This window comes from Globicephala melas, chromosome 14 (genome assembly GCF_963455315.2).
Source record: "Globicephala melas chromosome 14, mGloMel1.2, whole genome shotgun sequence".
NCBI classification, from domain to species: domain Eukaryota; kingdom Metazoa; phylum Chordata; class Mammalia; order Artiodactyla; family Delphinidae; genus Globicephala; species Globicephala melas.
The window spans coordinates 84,987,620-85,011,541 of NC_083327.1; the positions used below are offsets into that span (position 1 = coordinate 84,987,620).

General features: G+C 37.3%; 1 protein-coding gene across 4 annotated transcripts in view; it reads right to left on the minus strand.

The window, feature by feature from the left end:
- PDE10A (phosphodiesterase 10A) overlaps positions 1-23,922 on the minus strand; it is a 584,018-nt gene that overhangs the window by 7,864 nt on the left and 552,232 nt on the right. For all 4 annotated transcript variants that reach the window (XM_060283260.1, XM_060283259.1, XM_060283262.1 and 1 more), the window contains one exon: positions 3,034-3,145. In XM_060283260.1, the coding sequence (XP_060139243.1) occupies positions 3,034-3,145 (112 nt within the window). The remainder of the gene's footprint in view (positions 1-3,033; positions 3,146-23,922) is intronic.

The window sequence follows — 23,922 nt, forward strand, 5'->3', positions numbered from 1 at the left end:
CAAGGCTCTCTCAATTTTATAAACTGCTATAAAACTTTGGTATTAATGAGTTGTTCCCTTTGTTCGTTAATTCTCTTCAAAATGAATAATGTTGCTGCTTAAGGACCCAAACAAATGTCAGAATAATAAAAAATGTAATGTATTATTGCAGGGCTTTATCCTGATATTCCTCTCCTGTACTGAATTACCAGAAACCTAGCCATCTCTTCTGGTTTCATTTTGTAGAAGTTAGTGAAAGTTAGTAATAAGAGGAGATAAATGTGTGAGGTGGAACACAAGAACAAAATGTGAGATAACCGCAAGGTCTTTATCTCACTTCTTCAGATGATTTTTCACATGCAATGCACCGGGTGGAGCTAGGCTTTAAAGAGGAATATTGATACATCAATAATAAACAATGGTCTACTAAAACATGTCAGTAAAGATACAGTATAACTGGCTAGACATCAGCATAGAGGTTAAAAATTACAGATATTTATTAAAGCTGTATGATATCGCAGGCTCTGGGCTAAGCAACTTGTACTATTATTTCACTTAATCTTCATGAAATACTATGAGTTAGATATTATTATCCCCGTTTTATAGATTTTAAAAATTATCTTACTGTTTTTATTTATTTTTTAAGGTTAAAGATTGTTAAAATTTTTCCTGAATACCTCACACTCTTCCCTCACATTTCTTAATTATTTTATTTTAATTATGCTTGTTTTCAGAAATGCAAAGCACAGAACAACTACAACCACCCTGAATGTGCTAAGATAAGGTCTAGAGACAAATTACTATAACCCTCGTTAAGAATGTTTGCGTGCAGGACAAAGACACTTGCCTTGACTACTAAAGGCACTTGAAGTATAGAGTTTGCTCTGGTGTTGTTGCTTTAAATATGAACAGCAGTAGTTCTCAAGCTTTTTTTCTTTTATGTCCTAAGTGAATGAAAATAACTAGGCCCCTTGCTCAAGGATTTCACAAGCCCAACATATAAAAAGATTTAAAATAAGCAGTGACTTGAATATGTACCCGAATAAGGATTGATGCTGACGAGGAAAACAACGGGACACCATGGACCGTGTGTGCAGGAGCACAGGGGTGTCTGGGGCTCAGGGGTGAGGGGCCGCAGGGGTGAGGGAGGGAGCCCCAGGCAGGTGAAACTGCACAGCACGGTCAGGGACCCAGAGGACAGAGGGGCTGAAATGTGGGAGAGCCTGGAGAGGCAGAGGGCTTGCTGCATTGAGCGTGTGATTTTCATCTTTATCATATCAGTGTGGAGAGACGGAAGACGGGAGGTGTGGTACTGACATAAACAGAATTAAAGTCGTCCTGAACCGGCAAGCGTGGTCACTGAAGCACAGAGATGAGTCAGAGAACTGGCCTGAGGGCTCAGTCTCAGTACTAAGGCAAGGATTTCATCTCAAGCAACATGACACCAGAGACTATACTCTTAATCACTGCTACACTGATTTTAAAAGATAAAGGCAAGGAACCCAGTTAGATGTTGCAGTAACCCAGGCGGGATCTGGTGAAGCTCTGAAGAAATGGGAGAGAGTGCGGGGCTGAGGTGAGAAGCGTGGACTTTATGAACGTCTAGGAGATCAACTGGCAAGTCTGGGTGATTACGTTTCTGTTTCCACCCCGGGAGCTCCCTGCAGACGTCATCTATGAGGATACTGGCAGCTAATCGCTCCCTGTGAACTGTTTAACCAACGGGGAATAGAAAGGGAAAAAGCCTACATGTCTCTCACATTTCGATTCGTATTTTAGAATACAGATATAGTTGTTATGGTATGAAGTATGTCATAGTTAAATAAATAAAAGTATTTGCAAAACAATAAGCTAGCTTCAGACAAGTTTTCTTATGTGGTGTTTATAGAATTAATTCTAGGTTACTACTTTTAGACACACATGCAAATTAAGTTGACTGTGATAATAAAGTCAAACATTACAGCTCAGACATGTACATCTAAAAACAATCTTCCTGAGTCTGATAGTAACTAGATTTTGACACACACACAATAAAATAAAGAAAAAAAAAAAACCGTGCAAGAGGATGCCTACACAATGTATGCATTGTGTATTTGAGAAATAACACCATGAGTATATTCAACTCAAGGCCCGTGGTCTTCACCCAACAAAAATTCTTTGGCTTTACAATTATGAGACAGATCAACATTATAGACTATTTCTACTAATCGTTAGCTGAACGATTTACTGTTTTTTACTTTTTACATCCACTCTTCTACATGGATGAGATTTATGGTCTGAACCATCAACTACCAAACTTTTTGTCCTCCAAATTTACTTTTACTTCTTCAGAACAAATGAGGTGTACAAATACTTTAGTTTTTTTCCATAATCTTTGAACATGCAGGGATCTAAGTATTTGTGGATTCATTTGAATAAGAGAATTATATTCTACTTACTCATGGCAAATCAAGGAGTAAACACATGTTTCTGATAATTTGGATAATTCAGTCTAGAAAAGGTATTCATGAAAGTAATTCACATGGTTGTTTCTCATGTCAGGAATTCATGGATTAACATCCCACATATTCTACAGAACTCATAATTTCAGCTGAATTGACCATTTGGTACATTTACATCATCTCAGTTTCTACGGTACAACGTGATTAGTCTCTCGAATTTCTAGCTGTAGGCACATACAGCCCGTGATATCGTGGGTCCCTCTTAGTACGTTTTCCAGTGGCTGTCATAAAGGAGATGGCCTAATACAGTTTATTGGATGGATGACAAAAGATTGGCTATTAAATAAGGAAAACTGTTGCACTACTGTTCAGGGCATCAGTTCCTGAACTATTTCAGTGGAGATCAGAGAGTTTACACACATATTCAAGTCAGATGTAACAGAATGACTGTTCTTCCTTCATACCTGTATAAATGCTAAACAATAGTTTTTTAAGTAAACATAAACATGAGCAACTAAGATACTGTGACTAAATTATCCTTATATTTAATTTCTTCCCAATTGTTTCTCATTTCTTGATATGATCTATGTTCATATAAAAATCAAGGACGTACCTCAGCCCAGAATTCTGCGTATATATCATTTGCCGTCAATTTTGTTACTGGCCACAGCTTTGTCACAGAACAAAGATCACAGGCAGTCATCATCAAACCAATGACACGGTCTCTAGAACACAATAATATAAAACTGGTCACTGCAGCATTTGCAAATTTATAAGAACAACTGGAAAGACTTCTGTATTTTCAGGAGTGAGTGAGGCCTAAAGTGGGCATCGCTTCATGATGGGGGAACGATAGCGTTACAGAGCAGATACAGCTAACAGGCAAGAAAATAAAGAATGAAAGAACTTTAATTGTAAGAACATCAGTCACTCTGTCCCTAGTTCCACAAAGAGTATATCCTATGTTCCTGCTGCCTGGTTGTTACTGTTGAAATAAAATATTATGTGGGCATGGCCCTGATACCATCTAAATCCCCTGCTGTATTTTACTGCCACAAACCAGATTTTGACTTCTGTGGAATTCTGGAAATTTAGAGTGAGAAGAAACCGTGAAGAAAAAAGTCCCAATCCTTTCATTTTATATAAGGAAAATCTGAGGTGCAAATAAATGAAATGATTTCTTCAAGGTATAACTGGCTCAAGACAAGGCCAGAGTAGATGTAGATTCCCAGAATTCTCTCCCATCTCCCCACCTGCAGAGAAATGTGATGTCTCCAAACACTTTACAAGCTCCAACTTTCCAACTGAAAGGAGTTTTCTTTTCAATTGCTTTGCACTCACAACTATGTGTTCTAGGTCTGATTTTTTATTCTAAATATGGTTTGGCTTAATATTTCCTCTTGGAGAAAGATAAAAATTGCTTAAAAGAATTCAAACAGACATATCCCCTATAATTTTAATGCATCTGGTCTAGTGACATGAGGTCACCCTAAATGAAGTCTACACTTAACGGTGGCACTAAGTACAAGTTATTAAGAGCTTTTAATATTACTGACATTAACTTTTACAAAGCAAATTACATAATAATAAAAGGAAAATTATCGAGAAAGACACAAAACCACATAACAAGTGAGAAGGTGTCATAATTCCAGCTCCTACCTAAATTCTAATGCGTCTGAGGACTCCACTGCTACTCAAGGCCGCCTTATTTCCTGGAGGTGCACAGACAATCCCCATCTGTGGGCACAGTACTCCCTGGGTCCTGAGCCTGCCCACCAGGCCCACAGCCTAGTAAGAGCATCTGTCTGTCGCGTGGGCAGAGTCTCTGATTTAGTGGTGTTCCCTAAAGCAGGTTCCTTTGATGCCAATCATTCTTAAGGTTCTTTCATTTCCCATCAGCCAATTTCGTTTAGCCCATTAGCCTAATTAAATGGTATCTTCTACAACTTTACTATTCATTAAGGACACATGTCAAAAGGGTATCATGTCTCTACCAGGGAAGCCTAGGTAACTTTAAAAACATCAATGAGACTTACATGTACCCATCCTGTGACCCCAAAACAGATGCCATGTGAAGATGCAAATCCCTTAAAATGATCAGGAAACCCCATCGTTTCTTGATGAGGTAGTTTCCTAAGCACTTTGTGGTTTAAAAGAAGATTTATTTCTGGATTTGGGCTTCTAAAGCAACAAGTATATTATCTGTTTGCTCAACAGATAAATTCATTTAAATAGAAATAGAACATGAAAAAAAACCTATTATTTTGTTAACAAATAATTATTTCATGAGATAGAAATAATTCAATCTCATTCAATCTACATTCACACAAAAAAATCAGCATTGATTTCCTTTGGCTAAATATTGTAATAAGCTTTATCTCAAAAGAGATTTCTTATCTCATAAATCTATGAAAAAATGTTAATAGAACTGGGCACTGGGAAGCAAGTGAAGCCACCTTTCTCACTGGATATGATTCTGTGGTAGCATTGCTACTGCTAGGGTTGAAAAGTTTATAATCTAGTCATCCTTTAGATTTCGCTATCAAAATTACTTAGACAAAACAATTTAAGAGTATTTTACTGTGAGCCAAACAAGTAAAAAATAAGACAGATAAGAAAATTTGTACCAAATGCCTTTAGTAAATAAAAATTACTCATTTTTTACTCTCCATGACAAATCAGCTAGATGGTCATGGTTTTCCAGAAATATTAACCTGAATTGGAATTGTTTTATTTCTTCCTCTGAGTGGAATATAGACCTAATGGTATAGAGACCGAATTCATAATGCATTCCAATAACCAACTGTGAAAGGGATGGAGTTTATGCCAACTGTGCTCTTGGTATGATCTTGCAAAGTCCCCTGACTAAGAGCACCGCAGTAAGAGCACAGCACAACGCCTCTATCACAGATGGTTCCTACGGGGGTAATTTCTGGGGGGGGGGGGGGGTTGACTACATTCATTTATTCCAAAAAGTTTTGAATGCCTGTATGTATCAGGCACGGCGAAAATAGTAAACAAAATACGCACTGCTCTTGTAGAACTAATGTTCCAACGGGGAGAAGTAAAAAATAAGGTAAAGATTTTCACTCAACAAGTCTATATAAAAAATATTTTAGGGGACTTCCCTGGTGGTGCAGGGAAGATAAGACTCCACGCTCCCAATACAGCAGGCCTGGGTTTGATCCCTGGTCAGGGAACTAGATTCCACATGCATGCCACAACTAAGAGTTCACATGCCGCATCTAAGGAGCCCACGTGCCGCAACTAAGGCCCAGTGCAAACAGACAAACAAATAAATAAATAAATATTTTAAGAGAGGCAAAAATATGAAGATGAGAGAGAGAGTCCAGTAGAGGCGGCAGTGTGCATACAAGTCCTAACATGGGAATAGGTGAGGTGTGCTGGAGGAACAGTGAGAAAGCCAGTCTGGCAGAAACGCAGGAGTGAGGAGGTGCCAGGCCGTTGCTAAGTCTCCAGACAAGACAGGACCAAGTCTGACGGTGAGATGCTGGCAGCTGGGAGTAGAAGAGCGACATGACACACTTTTAAAAAGATCCCTCAGCTCTGCCCAGAGGAGGATGAACTGTAGCATTGTAGGGGGAGGAAGGTTGCTAGGAGGCTGTTTAGGAGAACACACAGCAGTCCAGATGCGCAAGGACGGCAGCTTGAATTAAGGTGACAGTAGTGGAGACAAAGAAAGTAGGAGGGTTCTAGTCGTTAGAGGCAGAGCCGAGTTGAAATACGTTAACATCCACAGGAGTTACAATAAGAGACATCTCTCTCCCTGTCTTTCCCCCCAGCACCATCCCAGACCGGGTCGAGCAACTTAAAACACAGGACCTGTCACAGGTGAGCAGAGGTTCCGACCTGAAAGTGAGCGCCTCTCGCCAGTGCGTACGTCCACCTTCCCAGTGCCAGCCTATTTTAAAATTCTCTTCCCACATCCCACGATCACAGAATCACTGAACTTTACAAAAGGGAGAGAAAAGAAACCACACAGCCTGCAGGATTTCAGGGGAGTTACTGGTGGCCAAAAAGGAAGCCCCAGCTCTCCCCCACTGCCCCCTCATCCCATGCCACAGACTCTGTAAAGTTAGTTAGCCGAGGATACGATGTCCTATTTGAAAAGAAGTAGAACCATGCAGATGAAACATATAAGCAACTTTATAAAAGATTTCAGGTAGCACTGTGAAGATAAACAAAGAATGAATTCTCATACGATTATTATTACAATTACTCACTGTGTGAATAACTGGAATTCAAAAAGACTGAAAGGCTGGCTGGATTTCCACAGTGAGCTGGAAATGTAATACTCAGTACCTCTGATTCTCTACCCTCACTGTTTACTAGGCTCTGACCTCATTGCAACCTCCCACATACCAACTAAGTCTTTAAGTGGGAGAAAAATTTAGAAACATAGTCCAGTTGTAAAACACAGTAACTTTAATACCTGCTTCAATACAAGGTTATATCAGCCAGGATCCTGACCTGAAACAGATGACACACCCAGGAGAATTGGAGGATTGACTGAAGGGACTATTCGCATGGCCTGGAGGGAAACCAAGGAATAGTAAGGCACTGAGGGCCAGTGATAGTGGGCAGGTTCCCACCCTGCGCCTGCAGGGACGGAGGACAGCTAGCAAGGGCCTGAGGTCTTGCCCCCAGACGCGCTGTTAAACCGGGGACCCACAAGGAAGAAGCGAGGGGAATGAACACACCAACTCTTCTCTCCTCCTGCCCTCTGATCTCTGGTCAATCCCACCCGTGGCTGAATCCAGATGGAAGCTGGAGGGAGGGCAAGGGAGCTGAGTGACTTGCTCCTGGGGGTCAAAGTGGAAGACAAGCTTAGTGGATCTGGGGGCCAAAAGGAGGCCGCCCAGCACATGGGAGTAGCCCAGAGGGGGAGCTAAAAAGCTGTTGTTCACATGGAAAAATACATTTGAAATTTGAACCATTTAAGTATTAAATTGCACAGAAATAGAAAAATGAATTTAAAGCCAACATTTCTACTAATCTAAGAAAATCTATGCCATTAGGCTTTGGGGACCCAGCACAAGACTGTCACCAAAACAACAGAAAAAAAAAAGAAAACAAATGCACGTCCTGCTTATCTTAGAGTGTGCATATAGAAAGAGCTGCTCAAAGACCAGACTTCTATCAGGAGGCGTCTTAACTGTAATTGTTAGAGCAGGTCAGTAAAGTGTCACCAAGTGGTTAAATAAAAAGGAAACCATAAACAAGACCAAAGACAACCCGCATAACGGGAGAAAATACGTGCAAATGAAGCAGCTGACAAAGGATCATCTCCAAGATTTACAAGCAGCTCATGCAGCTCAGTAACAAAAAAACAAACAACCCAGTCCAAAAATGGGCAGAAGACCTGAATAGACATTTCTCCAAAGGAGATATACAGACTGCCAACAGACACACGAAAGAATGTTCAACTTCATTCATCATTAGAGAAATGCAAATCAAAACTACAATGAGATATCATCTCACACCGGTCAGAATAGCCATCATCAAAAAATCTACAAACAATAAATGCTGGAGAGGGTGTGGAGGAAAGGGAATCCTCTTGCACTGTTGGTGGGAATGTAAATTGATACAGCCACTGTGGAGAACAGTATGGAGGTTCCTTAAAAAACTACAAATAGAACTACCATATGACCCAGCAATCCCACTACTGGGCATATAACCTGAGAAAACCATAATTCAAAAAGAGTCATGTACCAAAATGTTCATTGCAGCTCTATTGACAGTAGCCCGGGGATGGAAACAACCTAAATGTCCATCATCGGATGAACGGATAAAGAAGACGTGGCACATATATACAATGGAATATTACTCAGCCATAAAAAGAAACGAAATTGAACTATTTGTAATGAGGTGGATAGACCTAGAGTCTGTCATACAGAGTGAAGTAAGTCAGAAAGAGAAAGACAAATACCGTATGCTAACACATATATATGGAATTTAAGAAAAAATAATGTCATGAAGAACCTAGGGGTAAGACAGGAATAAAGACACAGACCTACTAGAGAACGGACTTGAGGATATGGGGAGGGGGAAGGGTAAGCTGTGACAAAGCGAGAGAGAGGCATGGACATATATCCACTACCAAACCTAAGGTAGATAGCTAGTGGGAAGCAGCCGCGTGGCACAGGGAGATCAGCTCGGTGCTTTGTGACCGCCTGGAGAGGTGGGATAGGGAGGGTGGGAGGGAGGGAGACGCAAGAGGGAAGAGATATGGGAACATATGTATATGTATAACTGATTCACTTTGTTATAAAGCAGAAACTAACACACCATTGTAAAGCAATTATACTCCAATAAAGATGTTAAAAAAAAAAAAAAGCAAGTGCTTGGGGGTATACAAGTGGATGTTTTCCTTAGAAACTGTCATCTAGCCTTATTTTAATCCCTTTATTTTAAAATTAGGTCATACATAGCATGGGAAAAGAGACTAGGTTAAATCCGTTTTCCCTTAAATTATCATTTTAATGATTTTTTTTCTTGTTTTAAAACTTATCCTCAAGGACTTTTAAATCACTGTACTAACTTAAATCATGTCTATAAAAACTACTGTACTTCTCTCATAATATGACCTATTTGGTTAATTTATTAGACATTAAACTGGACTAAGGATGCTGTAGATTCTGAGAATATTATTTGAACAGGTGCAGAACCAAAATCATAGACAAGATTTCAGAATCTTACTGCTTCCAAAGACACAAACAATAACTCTTTAATATAAACATCAGCGTGATATAGTGATGCTCTCTCTCAGTAAACTTTACGTTCTCAATTCTTATTTTTGTGGAACCCTGTGTTGCTTTTTGAAAAACACCATTAAGAAGAGAGAAAACGAAATTATCTGTCAATGCAGAATCAGTCTTGAGCAAATGTGTCTCACAGAGGGATTTGACGTTATTAAAAACTTATTCTAACTTAAAATTTCTTTGCCTAACAGAATCCTTGTGTTAGTCCCAGAGTTGATGACTCTGACCTCCTAACACGGGCAACTCTGTATTACTTTAAATCAAGTGAAGACATCAGTGATTTCACGCTAGAAAGTAGTTTCCCTACATTTCAAGTTCTTCGGCTGAAGCATAAAACACACACCTAGCAGAACGAGGCCCTCGTACATTTACTACTGCAGGTAAAGACACATCACTGGTGTCACGTTGACAAAATGCTACAGGAAACTGCATTACGGTCTAAGAATAAAGGAAACCACACGAACAAAGTACAGAGCAGTAGCCGTGTGAAAGTGTACATCTTTTCTAGCTCTGTTTCTGAATTGCTTAAAGAATTGGTCAGGTGTTTAACGTACCCTTTCTTTGATGTGCACCTAAATCTAAATTAAGGAAAGACTTCGGAAGAATGGTGGCAAAGGAATGTCTTTGAAGGGTACAAATATTCCCTGAGATTAAGAGAATAAGCATTTTCATTCATATATTTCCGAAAGCTTTTAAGGATAAAATTCTGCACTTAGTCGATTTTTAAAATACATGTTTGAGGAAGGCAATTCCAACATGAAATACATGGAAATAAAAATTATAAAAGCTACTACTAACTCATATATTTGTCATTTAACATTTAAAAGGATACTTTAACTTGATTTCATAACTTAAAAAACATTTGATCTTTTATAATGTTTGTTAAGTGGTCCTTAGGTAAGACTGTATGTTTTCCTCCATTAAGAAAGATGCTGTAATTCAAGAATAGTGCTCTGATTTCTATGGATGTTCTCTTCAGTTTTTGTCAAAAGGGGACAGCTAGCTGTTTCAGGGAAAAACTAAGCTACCCTTTGCCTTGAGTCCAGAGCTAGTTTCCGAATATGACATTCATTTTAGTTGTGGTTAACTGTGGTTTGACTGTGGTTAGGGAAAGAGTATTGAAGGACATTTTCAGTGAAGGAATAAATTAGTTTACAATTTCTGTTTCTCTTTTTGGTGCACTTTATTTCTCCTCCTCTCCATCTTTTATGTCACTAGCAAGTCCCCTTTTATAAATTAGATTTAAACTGATCTAATAATTCATTTCTGGGGCCCTAAAATCACTTGGCAGGCTCTGTTATTTAAAAAGTTTAAAGAACATACTCATTACTAAATGTGAGATATTTGTGAAAATAAAACTGTATGTATGTCTAATATAAAAGTGAGTCACTCATCTGATTTTGAAAGACACATGGCAATGACTTTCATACATATCTGGTCTCTGGTTGCTTCATTTTCAAAATAGAAAATAACCTAATATTTTCAAGCACAGTTGTGGCTACAATGTCAAGTTCATACAAGACATAATAGTCAATGTTAAGGGCGTGTCAAGTTAAGGGGGAGAGGGATAAATTAGGAATTTGGGGTTAACATATATACACTACTATATATAAAATAATCAACAAGGACTTACTGTATAGCACAGGGAGCTATACTCAATATAATACTCTGTAATAACCTACATGAGAAAAAGAATCTGAAAAAGAATGGATATGTGTATATGTCTAACTGAACCACTTTGCTGCACACCTGAAACTAGCATAACATTGTAAATCAACTATACTCCAATATAAAATGAAAATTTAATTTAAAATAGTCATAATAGTAAATGTCAAAGGGCAGGTGGCAAGGACCAGTGGTAAGGACAAAAGGTAGGGAAGAAGTGTCAGAATATTAGGACTCCCAGCAATGATGAAGAGATCACGTGACATTCAGCTCCAGACCGAGTGGAACAAAGACTGAGAGAGCCATAAAATGAGAGAATGATCTGTGTAAAGTCCAGCTGACCCAAAAGTAAGAGACCAATAAGAGGCCAACACGCCAAGGACGAGGGAGCAGAAAAACACAAAGAGCCTGGCTTCCTGAAAGCATCACTGGGCAGCTGAACTTAAGCCAGCAACTACCTATCTTCAGACTCTTTACAATAGGATAAAAAATAAAACCTTATATTTTGAGACACTAGTCATTAGGATTTATCTTTTGTAAACTAAACGCCTTCCTAACTGATAAAACACTTAATGCACATGCGGCCGTCTGGCTTCATTCAGAATACACTATACCTTTTGATATAAAATGATTATCTGTCATGCTCTAGAGAATACTTGTGAAAAAAAACCCAGAGAGTTGAGATATCTGACATGATACTGTCCTTCTTCAGAAAGGACTGGATGCCAGGAAGGGCAGATTTCCAGCTTCATCAGGACATGTAAAATATTGGTAAATTACCAGGACACAAAATGCCACTGAAGATATAATAAGAATACAAGATCACATTATGAAACCTACACTCTTCATTTTTTGTCATTTTGGATTATTTGTTTGCTCGACAAATACTGAACATGCTCCTACATGCTCAGCGGCGTCACAGTTACCCGTAGCTCTGGGCCCAACAAGTGGACAAAAGCCTGGAATGTAATTACTTCCATCACGTGACATTCTGTCCTCTGATTATGCTCAACAGGACATTATGCCATGATAATTTATGTCTGAGACAAGAGAGTTTTGAGAGTGAAAGTGAGCACTAATATTAATTATATCAGGACAACAGGTATTAACTGAGAATGATCCAGACCAACTAGGGAGTCTGGTCACCCTGATTTTAACACAAAAATATCACAAAATAAATAAAGATAATATCAGTACTTTGAGAATTGTTATGAAAAATATTAATCTTAAATATTAATTTTTACCAAATAATTGGTAGGGAAGAAAAAATATCCATCTAAACATTTTTAGGCTTAACATGGATATGCACATGTAACTACATAAAACGCTCTTGTAAGTACTGTTAACCTCTCTGCTTATGGTTTAGAAATACAGTGATTCTTAATTTAAATAAACGCTGCACTTCTCTAGATATTAGGTTACTTCACTCTTGGCCAAAGTCTGCCATTGATGTCCTCAGACCAATGGTAGCATCTTTTGTGTTTTAGCATTAATTCCAGGTATAAAGGGAGAGGCCATGTCTGTCATTTATTAACTATCTATTGGAGCAATTACAATTACTATCTCTTAACAATTATCTTCTAAGAAATATAATCATATATTTAACTACAAAACGTCGAATACCAGATAAATAATTTATTAAAGGTATAAAACAAACTAAACTAAGTTGGATATTCACATAAGAGGAGAAGAACATCAGTGGGCTGAAGTAAACGCCTGCACCAGAAAGTGCTGCTGGAACAGGGTCCCGAAAGAGAACAAGAATTCACAATCAAAGAAGGGTACCACACTGTTAAGCAAAGATAGACAGTAAAATAACATAATAAACTTTATTCAAAAGTATATTTCCAGCTTATAGACTGCACATTAACTAACAGATAGAAAACAGCTTTGGAGAAGCATCCTTTTCAAACCATATGCAGAGAACCCCCGGCCACCGTGAATGTGGACCAGCCAGCCCTGGAGGCACCTGCCCCGTGAATGCACCAGCAGAGTCAGGAAAGAGAGCCCTTGCCATGTTTCTTTCGAGCAGAAATTGCTAGAGCAAGAAAACAAGGAGCTAGATGTAAAAACTAGCCTAATTTGGAGATGATATCTGTCCACTTCGTACAGTGCTCAATGGAGCTATTTCTGGAAACTGCAGCTCTCACTGGAGAAACAGCTGTCAAGTTATAGACGATGCCATGTACAGAACATCTGGAGCGAACCTGTGTCTATGACAGAGGTGGTGGAATACGTACCCTAGTCACAGGGGAAATGATGTCTGTGTTAACTCAAGTGTAGTAAAGGTTCTAGAAAATAGAAAGCAGAAGATAAACATTTCCCACGGCGAGGGCAGACCTGAGCCTTTGTAAAATGCCCCCGTGGCTGAACTCCATGTCTACCATTTCCTAGGACAACGCAGAATGGCTCAAATTATGCAATTTCTTACATACGTCATTATGGAATCCTCACAAGAAAATCTATGAAAGGCCAACAAAGCCGTGTCAAATGCATGAATGCTGAATTCACTAATAATACTAAAATAGATTAAAAGCTGCTCAGTACCATGCAGAATTCTGTGAACTGCTTCTATGAGCTCATCAACTCCTAATCACCTCACAGAAATGAGATTTGCTCTCATTTGGTGAATTAAGGACCATTCTATTTAATTTTTTTTAAAGATTTCATTTAAAGGCCTACTGATATAATTGACATACTCTACCTTGTTTAAGAACAAAACACTTGAAACAAAAGTGTATCATATTTTATCACAGAATCATACTTCTACATTGTACATTTTTGTTGCTCATACTTTAACTTAGGTGTAACTTACATGGAATTAAATGCATGAATTTGAAAGATATAGTTCAATGAGTATGAAAATGTATACAGTCCAACCACCAGACCAGCGATGACAGGGAACATTTTCATGACCCAGACACACCTTCTGCCCTTTCCCGTTCAATATCCCTTATCCAACACCAACACCTGCCAGCCTGAATTCTACTGCAATCACTAACACTATTGATTTGTTTGGCCTATTCTAGAATTTGGTAAAAATGTTTTCATAGAGTAGGCACTGTTTTGTTCAACATAATGACTGTGTGATTTCTTCATGATGTTGCATGAATCTGTAGTTTCTAATTTCTTTTATTGCTGAACAGTACAGTATTCCACTGAGTAAGTGCCAGAAACTGTCTATCCATTCACTGCTGTTGGACCTTTGGGCTGCTTCTGGTTTAGATATATGATGAATAATGCTGCCGTGAATATCTGCGTCCAAGCCTTTGTGCGAAAGGCAGAACAAAAGTGGAAGACAAAATTGGGAACAAAGAACAAGTGCGAAGGATAGAAAACAGTAACAGGTATGGCAGATATTAATGCAACTATATCAAAAATCACTTTAAATGTCAATGATCTAAATACACCAATTAAAAGAGATTATCAGAGTGGATCAGAAAATAAGGCCTGAATATTTGTTGCTTATAAGAAACACGCTTTAACTATAAACACACATATAGACTAAAAGTAAATGGGTGGAGAATGATATACCAGGCTAACATTATTCACAAGAAAATGGGAGCAGCCAGATTAATTTCAGACAGAACAGACTTCAGAGCAAGGATAGGTATCCGCAATAAAGAGGAACATCTCATAAGAATAAAGGGATCAATTCTCCAGGAAGGTATAATTGTCCTCAACCTGTATTCCCCTAGCGACAGAGCATCAAAATAGGTGAAGCAAAAACTGATCAAAGTTCAAGGAAAAGTATATCAGCTCCACTACTATAGTTGCAGACTTCAACACACCTCTATGAGAACTGGATAGATCCAGCAGGCAGAAAATCAGGACATATTTGAATCCAATAATTTCATCAATGATACAACTGACATCTGTAGGTTGCTTCATCCAGCAACAGCAGAAGACACATTCTTTCCAAACTCAAATGGAACATTCACCAAGACAGACCATGTTCCAGACCATAAAATACAGTTTTTAACAAACTTAAAAGAACAGAAACCATACAATGTATGTTCTTAGATAACAGTGAAATTAACTAGATATCAATAACAGAAAAATAGCTGGAAAACCCTCAAATACTTAGAGATTAAAAAACATTTCTGAATAACACATGGGCCATAGAAGAAACAAGAGAAATTTTAAAATATTTGTAACTAAACATAAATGAGGACACAGCTTAACAAAATCTGTGGGATGTAGTGAAAGCAGTGTTTAGAAGGAAATTTACAGCATTAAATGCATATAAGAGAAAAGAAGAAAGATGTAAAATTAAAAATCTAAGATTCCACTTCAGGAAACTAGAAAAAGAAGAACACGTTAAATCCAAATATGCAGACGAAAAGAAACGGTAAGAATTAGAGCAGAAATCAATGAAATTGAAAACAGCAAATCAACAGAGAAAATAAACCAAACTAAAAGCTGGCTCTTTGAAAAGATCCGTAAAAGCAATAAGCCTGTTGCCAGTCTAACTAAGGAAAAAAGAGAATACAAATTACTAATATCAGAAATGAAAAAGGGGACGTCACTACAGATCTCATGGACATTCAAAGGATAATGAAGGAGTACTATAAACAACTCTACGCCCACAACTTTGGTCACCTAGATAATATGAATCAATTTCTTAAAGGATGCAATCTTCCAAAACTTACACAAGAAGAAATAGACAATCCAAACAGGTCTGTATCTATTTAAGAAATTTAGTCAATAATTAATAACCTTCCAAAACAGAAATCACCAGGCCCAGATGGGTTCAGACAGCATATCCTACCAAACAAACTGAACTCACCCTGCTCCGATGGCTTGGGTGTTAGTTCACGGCAGCTGCGACCGCAAACAGGATCAAATCATGCAGGTTTTGATTCCGGGTAATGCTGCAGTGGAAGAGCTCAACTGCTCTTCAGTACGGTCATTGTGACTCTCTCAACTTCCCTTCTCCATGAGACCTCGCGTTAGTCAGGGCTGGAGAATCTCACTCCACCCGTTTATCCCCAGAAGCAGAAAGTGGGATCCCTGGAGTTTCTCTTCCTGGCAGTGAACCCAGCCCTTCCCGCAGGACTGTGACGGCTGATGAGGGTTAGAACATCAGGGAGGCCAGGACCGGGCAGGGGTGAGGCAGGAGTCTCCTTAACCACTTACTCCCCACCCAGGGCAGGAGATGAGTGTCTGGGGTCGGAGGGATTGTGGGCCGGGGTGAGGAAGCAGTGGGGATGGGGGTGACAGTGAAGCCAAACAGGCGCACAGTGGGGGCCACCCCACCCCCAGGAAGCCCCGTGAAGTCTCTAGGCCTGGCCAGGCTCGTGCCTTCCCAAACTCAAGACTATTTGCTCCCAGGGTCAGTTGGGCTCTTTTGATTGCAGAAGACAAAAACTCACTTAAGCTTCTGTATTAGTTTGCTAGGGCTGCCGTAACAAAGTACCACAAACTGGGTGGCTTAAATGACAGAAATTTATTGCCTCACGGTTTTAGAGGCCAGAAGTCCAAATCAAGGTGTTGGCAGGGTTGGTTCCTTCTGAGGGCCATGAGGGAAGGATCTGTTCCAGGCTCCTCTTGTTGGCTGGCAGATGGCCATCTTCTCCCTGTGTCTTCACATGGTCTCCCCACTGACACATCTCTGTCCAAATTTCTTCCAAGGATATCAGTCATGTTGGGTTACGGCCCACCCACATGGCCTCATTTTACCTTAATCACCTCTATAAAGGCCCTATCTCCAAATACTGTCGCATTCTGGGAACCTGGACTTCAACATACGAATCTGTGGGGCGACACAATTCATCCCGTAAGAGTTTTCTAGAACACAAGTTTATTTTAATGTGTTGTAGTGTTCTTTAGTTGACGCATCCACCTCCCTGTTAGACTGGAAGGACCAGGACAGCAGGGCCAGGGGATGTCTGGCTCTTTGCTGCACACCCAGCGCTCGCCCTAGTCTTGGCACTGAAAGGTACCGAATCTGTAGCTGTGGAATTGGGTGTCTCCCTTGGTGTCTCTGCTCCCTTCTCCCATTACTTACTGGCCGATCCCTCAAGAGCCTCTGACACAACACGCTCACATCTCGGACAGTACACTCCACATACTGTATTTCACTTGATAGCATCTGTACTAACATACTTAATCTCCTTTAAAGTCAGTCAAATTTTTCTTAAATAAATTGAAAAGGAAATTTTTTCATGTAATTTCTACTTGGATTATTTGTCTTATTATTGAGTTGTAAGAGTTATATAAGACTGCTATCAAACACAAATATTGAGAATATTTTCTCACATTCTGTGGCTTGTCTTTTCATTTCCTTAAAAGCTGTTTTGAAAATCATAAGTTTTTAATATGATGAAGACGATCTATCATGTGTTTGTTTCTTTGAAGGTTAGTGCTTTTCTGTTTTGTTTTTTCCAGCTTTATTGAGGCATGACTGACTAAAAACAGTTGCATATATTTAGGTTGTACACGTGATTATTTGATATATGTATATATTGTTAAATGATTACCACAATTAAGTTAATTAACACATCCATCACCTTACACAGTTACCTTTTGTGTGTGTGTGTGTGTGTGTGTGTGTGGTGAGAACACTTAGGATCCACTCACTTAGCAAATTTCAAGTGTACAGTACAGTGTTACTAACTATAATCACCATGCTGTACCTTAGAGCCCCAGAACTTATTAATCTCATAACTGAGAGTTTGTACCCTTTGACGGACATCTCTGAAGGTTAATGCTTTTTGTGTGCTAAGGAATCTTTGCCTATGCAAGGTCATGAAGACTTTCTCCTATGTTTTATTCTAAAAATTTTATAATTTTAGCTTCTACATTTAAGTCTATCATCCATCTGAAACCTCCGTAATTAAAAAGCAATGTTGAAAGGACTATCCTTTCCCTAGTTGAATTATCTCGGCCCCTTGGCTGAAAATCAACAGGCTACCTAGAATGGGTCTTCTGTAATCTGTCCCCATTTGTCTACGCTAACATCAATACACCCAGTCTTGATTACTGTTATTTTATAGTAGGTCTTGAAATCAGATAGTATAAGTCCTCCAATTTGTCTCTGCTTTGTCAAAATTGCCTTGACTATTCTAGGTCTTTTGTATTTCTAGATAAATTTGAGGTCAGTTTGTCACTTTCTACAAAAAGTAGCCTGTGGATATTCTGACTAGAATCGCAGTTTTGGAGGAATGTTTGTAGAGAATCGATAGCAATATTGAGGGTTGCAATTCATAATCATGATACATCTCTCCAGTCGTTTAGTATTCTTTATTTCTCTCAGGAAATGTTATGTATTTTATCATTTGCTAAATTTATTTTTAAATGATTTTATATCATTTGTTAAATTTATTTCTTAAATGACATTGCAAATGGAATTGCTTTAATTTGAATTTCCAATTAATATTCATATATAAACTAAATTAATTTTTAAATGTATCCTGTGAACTTGCTAAAGTCACTTATTAATTCTAGTAGATTTTTTTGGAGATTCCTGCGGAATTTTTTAGTAGATGCCATGTGATTTAAAAATAAAGACGGATTTACTTTTTCCTTTCTAACTTTATTTGTTGATTTATTTACTTATTTTCAGTATAATGCACTGGCTATGATCATATGGTGTTTCTTCTTTGTTCCATTACTGTGAATTATATTAATTAGCAAATGGTTAAACCACTTTTCTATCCCTGAGATAAAATCCATTCGTTATATTGTCTTTTGAATATGTGACTGAATTTGTTATACTTTGTTATGAATTGGATCTATGTCCATAAGGAATATAGATCTTTATTTTTTTATGGAAAGGCATTTTCTTTTAAGTATAGCAGTGCATACATGTCAATCAATATAGATCCTTAATTTACTGTTTTTGTAACGTGTTTGTCAGCTTTTGGTATCAGTACTATTCAGGCTTCATAAAATAAAGTGGTAAGTAGTAGTCTCATTTTCAGTAACATTTTGTGTAAGAGTGATATTATTTCTTCCATAAACGTCTGATAGAATTCACAAGTGAAACCATGAGGTCCCGGAGAATTTTCTGTTTAAGGATAGAATTTCTTTAAGGGGATATTCAGATTTTCTGTTTCATCTTGGTTCATGTACAGTAAGTTGTAATTTTCAAGGAATTATTCCATTTTTAACTGTTTGAAATTAGCATAAAATTATTTATAATAATCTCTTACTGCCTCTTTCTGCCCATATTCTGTAACAATATCCTCTCTGTTACTCTTAGTATTGGTGATTGGTATTTTCTCCTTTTTCCTTACTTAGGCTTGCTGGGGGTTTATACATTTTAGTAATATTTTCAAGGCACCGACTATTGGCATCATTGGTTTCCTCTGTTGTTTGCTGCTCTCCATTTTATTGCTCTGCTCCTCTCTTGATTATTCATTTCAAGTTAGGGTTTAATTTACTCTTCTTTTTCTAGCTGCTTAAGGTGTCATCTTAACACACTGACTAACACAGGCATTTAAAAATAAACTTCTAGCTGAATCCTACAAATTGTGATAGTTTGTTTTCCCTATCATTCAGTTTGAAATATTCTCTTATTTCCTTTGTTGTTTCTTCTTTGATACATGAGTTATTTAGAGGGGTGTTGTTTAATTTCCACATACGTAGGGCTTTTCTACATAGGTTATTGTGATTTTTATTTCCATCACAATAAAAAATATTCTATGAATCCGATCTTTTGAAATTTATTGAGATTTATTTTAGGTACCAGCACACAGTCTAGCTTATAAATATTCCATTGCAGTTGAAAAGACTGTGTAGTCATTTTTTAGTGTTCAGTGTATATAAAATAGGTTATGTTGACAGTGTCGATTTTTCCTTTGCCTTAGATTTTTATGTACTTGCTCTATAAATTACTTAAAGAAAAATGTAAAACTCTTGAACTATGGTTTTGTTTAGTTTCCTTTTCTGTTCTGTGAGATTTTCCTTCATGTGTTTTGCAGCTCTGTTAATTAGGTGCGCGCGCACGTTTTGCAGTGTTATTTCTCTCTATGCGTTGACCCTTCTGTCGTGGTGAATTATCCCTCTTACTGGCTCACAGTATTCTGCCTTCAAAACGACTTCGTTTGATACTACTACAGCCACGCAGCTTTTTTAAGGTGTCTGCATGCTATATCTTCTCTCATCATTTTACTTTCAACCTATCTGAGTCTTCCTATTTAGAGTGTGTATTTCTTATATAACATATAATTAAGTCTTGTTATTTTATCAAGTCTGATAATTTTTGGTTTTCAATTGAGGTATTAATCCATTTACGTTTAATTGTTAGTTTGATTGGGTTCAAGTCTACTGTCTTCATATTTGCTTTCCGTTTGCTGCATTGTGGGCTAATAAAATGTACTTTTTATTATTCGTTTTTCCTTTCTTTAAAAAAAGCTATACTTTTATTTTTTCATGGTTTCTATACATTACAATATACATACTTATAACACACACATAAATTTAATACTGTTCCACTTAGCACTTCACTCTCACCCTTCACAAACATAAGAACCTTATAACGCTATAATTCTAGGTACCCCTCATTCTTTGTGCGATTGTTTTCATATATTTAATCTCTACATATGCTATAAACCTCACCTTAGTACAATTATTATTTTTGCTTTAATCACTCGTTTATCTTATAAAAAATTAGAAGATATATATGAGAATTCATACGTCATATTCTCTTTTGGATCCTTTTCTAAGGATCCAAAGTAGCACCCTTAGAAACAAAACAAAAAGTAAGCAAATACCCGAAGTACTTGGAAATTAGGAAATTCCTTTAAATTAACCTCTACATCAATGAGGAAATGGAAACAGAAATGAAAATTATCTAAAAACTAAGAAAAAGAAGAATGCTTCATCAAAAACTTGCAGGGTACAGTTCAATTAGTAGTCAGATAATAATACATATATATGTTTTGTTATGAAATTTGAGAAATAAGAAAAGGAACAACTAAGGTACAAAGAAGGTATAAAAATAAAAGTTAAAATGAATGAAAGAGGGCTTCCCTGGTGGCGCAGTGGTTGGGAGTCCGCCTGCCGATGCAAGGGACGCGGGTTCGTGCTCCGGTCTGGGAGGATCCCGCATGCTGCGGAGAGGCTGGGCCCGTGGGCCGTGGCCACTGGGCCTGAGCGTCCGGAGCCTGTGCTCCGTGGCGGGAGGGGCTGCAGCAGTGAGAGGCCCGCGTACCGAAAAAAAAAAAAAAAAATTAATGAAAGAGCAAACACACAAGAAAGAAATGATAAATTTTTAAAAAGTTTGTAAAAAAGGAATAATTAAAATGAAAGGACAAATTTGATTAAGAAACAAAGGGAGAAATAAAAATACTGAAAATTAGATAACTACAGATATAGTAAGATAAATAAATTTTAAGTGAGAATAATTTGTGTAAATATTTTATGTGAATTTGAAAGTCTAAAGGAAAAATGATTTTCTAGCAAAATAAGTTGACCAAGAGGTGAAATAAAATGGAAAAACCAAAACAATTACCTCAAACCACAAAAGACATTAAAAAGTTTGTTAAAGATCTTCCATTAAAAAAATGTGCCAGACTGTAATGGTTTTACAAATAAATATAATTTAAACTTCCCCAAATGGATATCTTTAGTTATTTAAACCCTTCTAGACCAGAGAGAAATTTAATTTCATAACTATCATAATCTTAATAGCAAATTATGATACCATACAGAAAAACAACTACATGTCAATTAATGGATTTGACATACACTTGCTAAAAAAAAAAAAGCAAAAATTGACTTCCTTAGTATATTAAAAAAGTAATTCCATGGGAAACTAGAGTACAAGGAACTCAGTGGTAGCACAAAATTAGGAAATTTACAAATCTATTAATAAAATAAGAAATCAATAACACAGAAATTAGGAAAATCATATTATCACTGAAATATGAATTTGATAAAATTCCTAATAAAAAGTAATATAAACAAGAAATGAAGAAAAAAACTCATACCAGATGAAAATAATTTACCAAAAAAATCACACAAAAAATTAAAATCTAAAATCACTACAATTAAAATCAAACACATATTAGATATACTTGCTTTTTCACCATAATGCAATACTGTTTTGTAGGTTCTAATTATACAGTCAGATGAGAAAGCAAAATAGGTATCGATATCAGAAAAGTGGAACGAATGATATTTAACTGTAGATGATGTGAAAGTACGCCTAGAAAATCCAAGAGATTAATATTTTCAACTGACACAGAAAACATAATAAAATTGCTAGAAAACACATTTTTAGAGTTCTAGTAATGACGGAATAAATTCTGAACAAAATTTAAAAACAACTCATTGAAGGCAATTGAGTACGTAAAAGCAGGCAGAAACTGAAAGGAGTTCAAAACCTTTGGGCATAATCCACAGTTATTAGCTTTTCTGCTAAGATTATGGCTCAGTTGGGGTATGAGACATTTAGAGGCTCCCAAAAAGTCACAGTATGGTGGAGAGGTTAGCATCTGGGCTGTCAGAGCACATGGAATTTGAGGAGAAAAATCCTGGACAGGAGAGAGCCACAAAGGCGATAGTCCCCAAATATGCATTCATATTCCCCTCAAATCCTTGGCTGGACCTAAGGACCAAGGCCAAAACAGAAACAGAACCACACAAAAAATGCTTAAGGCACATATCCATAAATTTAGGATAATCCATGAGAAATTTAACTGGCCACTAGAATAAAAGTCAATTATCTTCAGAGAAGGATAACAGGCTCCAGAAAGATAACAGAGAATACATACTATCCACAATGTAGCATATAAATTAAAAAATTACTAGACATCTAAAGAAAAAGAAAAATGTGTTCCATGACTCAGAAAAAAAAAAAAGTCAACAAAAAAAGACCCACAGAGGACTCAGTTAGTGGAAATGAAGACAAGCATTGTTAAGTAACTGATAGATATACTAAAGAATCTCAGGAAAATATATACTTGGATACAATGGGTGAAGAGACAGGAATTTTAAAAGAGACACAGAAGCTATAAAAATGAACCCCAAATAAATCTCAGAACTGACAAACACAATACATAAAATAAATCACTGGATGGAATGGACAACAGATTGGAGAGAACATTAGAAAGGATCATTGAAATTAAAGGCGAATCATACCAAATTACCCAGGGAGGCCCAGGGAGGAAAAATGACTGAAAAAACAGTTCAGAGCCCTAATAACCTGTAAGACAGTATTAAGTGATCTGTCACATGTGCAATTAGAGTTGCAGAAGAAAAATAACGGGTTGACAGAAAAAAATATTTGAAGAAAAATGGTTAAAACTTTACTACGTTTTCCTGTAATCAGCAGCCCAGAGACCCAGAAACCTCAGAGGAACTCAAGAAGGACAAGTACAAGGAGGAAACTGAGGCACATTATAAACAAAGTGCTGAAAAACCAAGGATATAGAGAACATCTTAAATAAAAAGACACGCTGCATACAGGAGAATAACAATAAGCATGACTGCTGACTTCTCATCAGGGAAAAAAGAAAAAGATGGAGGTCAGAAGACAACCGAATAACATTTTAAAAATGCTGAAAGAAAGCCTGTCAACTCAAAATCCTAAATCCAGCAAAAATATCTTGGAAAAGTGAAGCCAAAATAAAGGCGATAAACTAAGGCTGAAAGAATCTGCTGTCTGGACTGAGGTAAAACAGTTACCAGACGGAAATCTGGATCTACACAAATGAATGCAAAGCATTGGAAATGGTATATATATGAGAAAATATGACAGATTATCTTTTTCTTTGTAAAAAATTCTTTAATAATCTATTAACTATTTAATTTAAAGTATTAGCAACCTTGGTGGTGTATACAACATATGTAGCAGTATAATATTTAACAACAACAGCATAAAAGACAAAACTGGGCATAACTGGATTCTGTCTTTTTAAGGTTGTTACATTGTACAGAAATGGAGTAATATTAATTCAAGGTGGACTGAAAAATGCAGATTCATGTAAACTCAAGAGCAACCACTTGAAAACATACAAGCGTAACAATAAAAACCAATAGAAGATATAGAACACAGCAACAAAGGAAACATTTCATTAACTCCAGTGAAGACAGGAAAGGAAGGA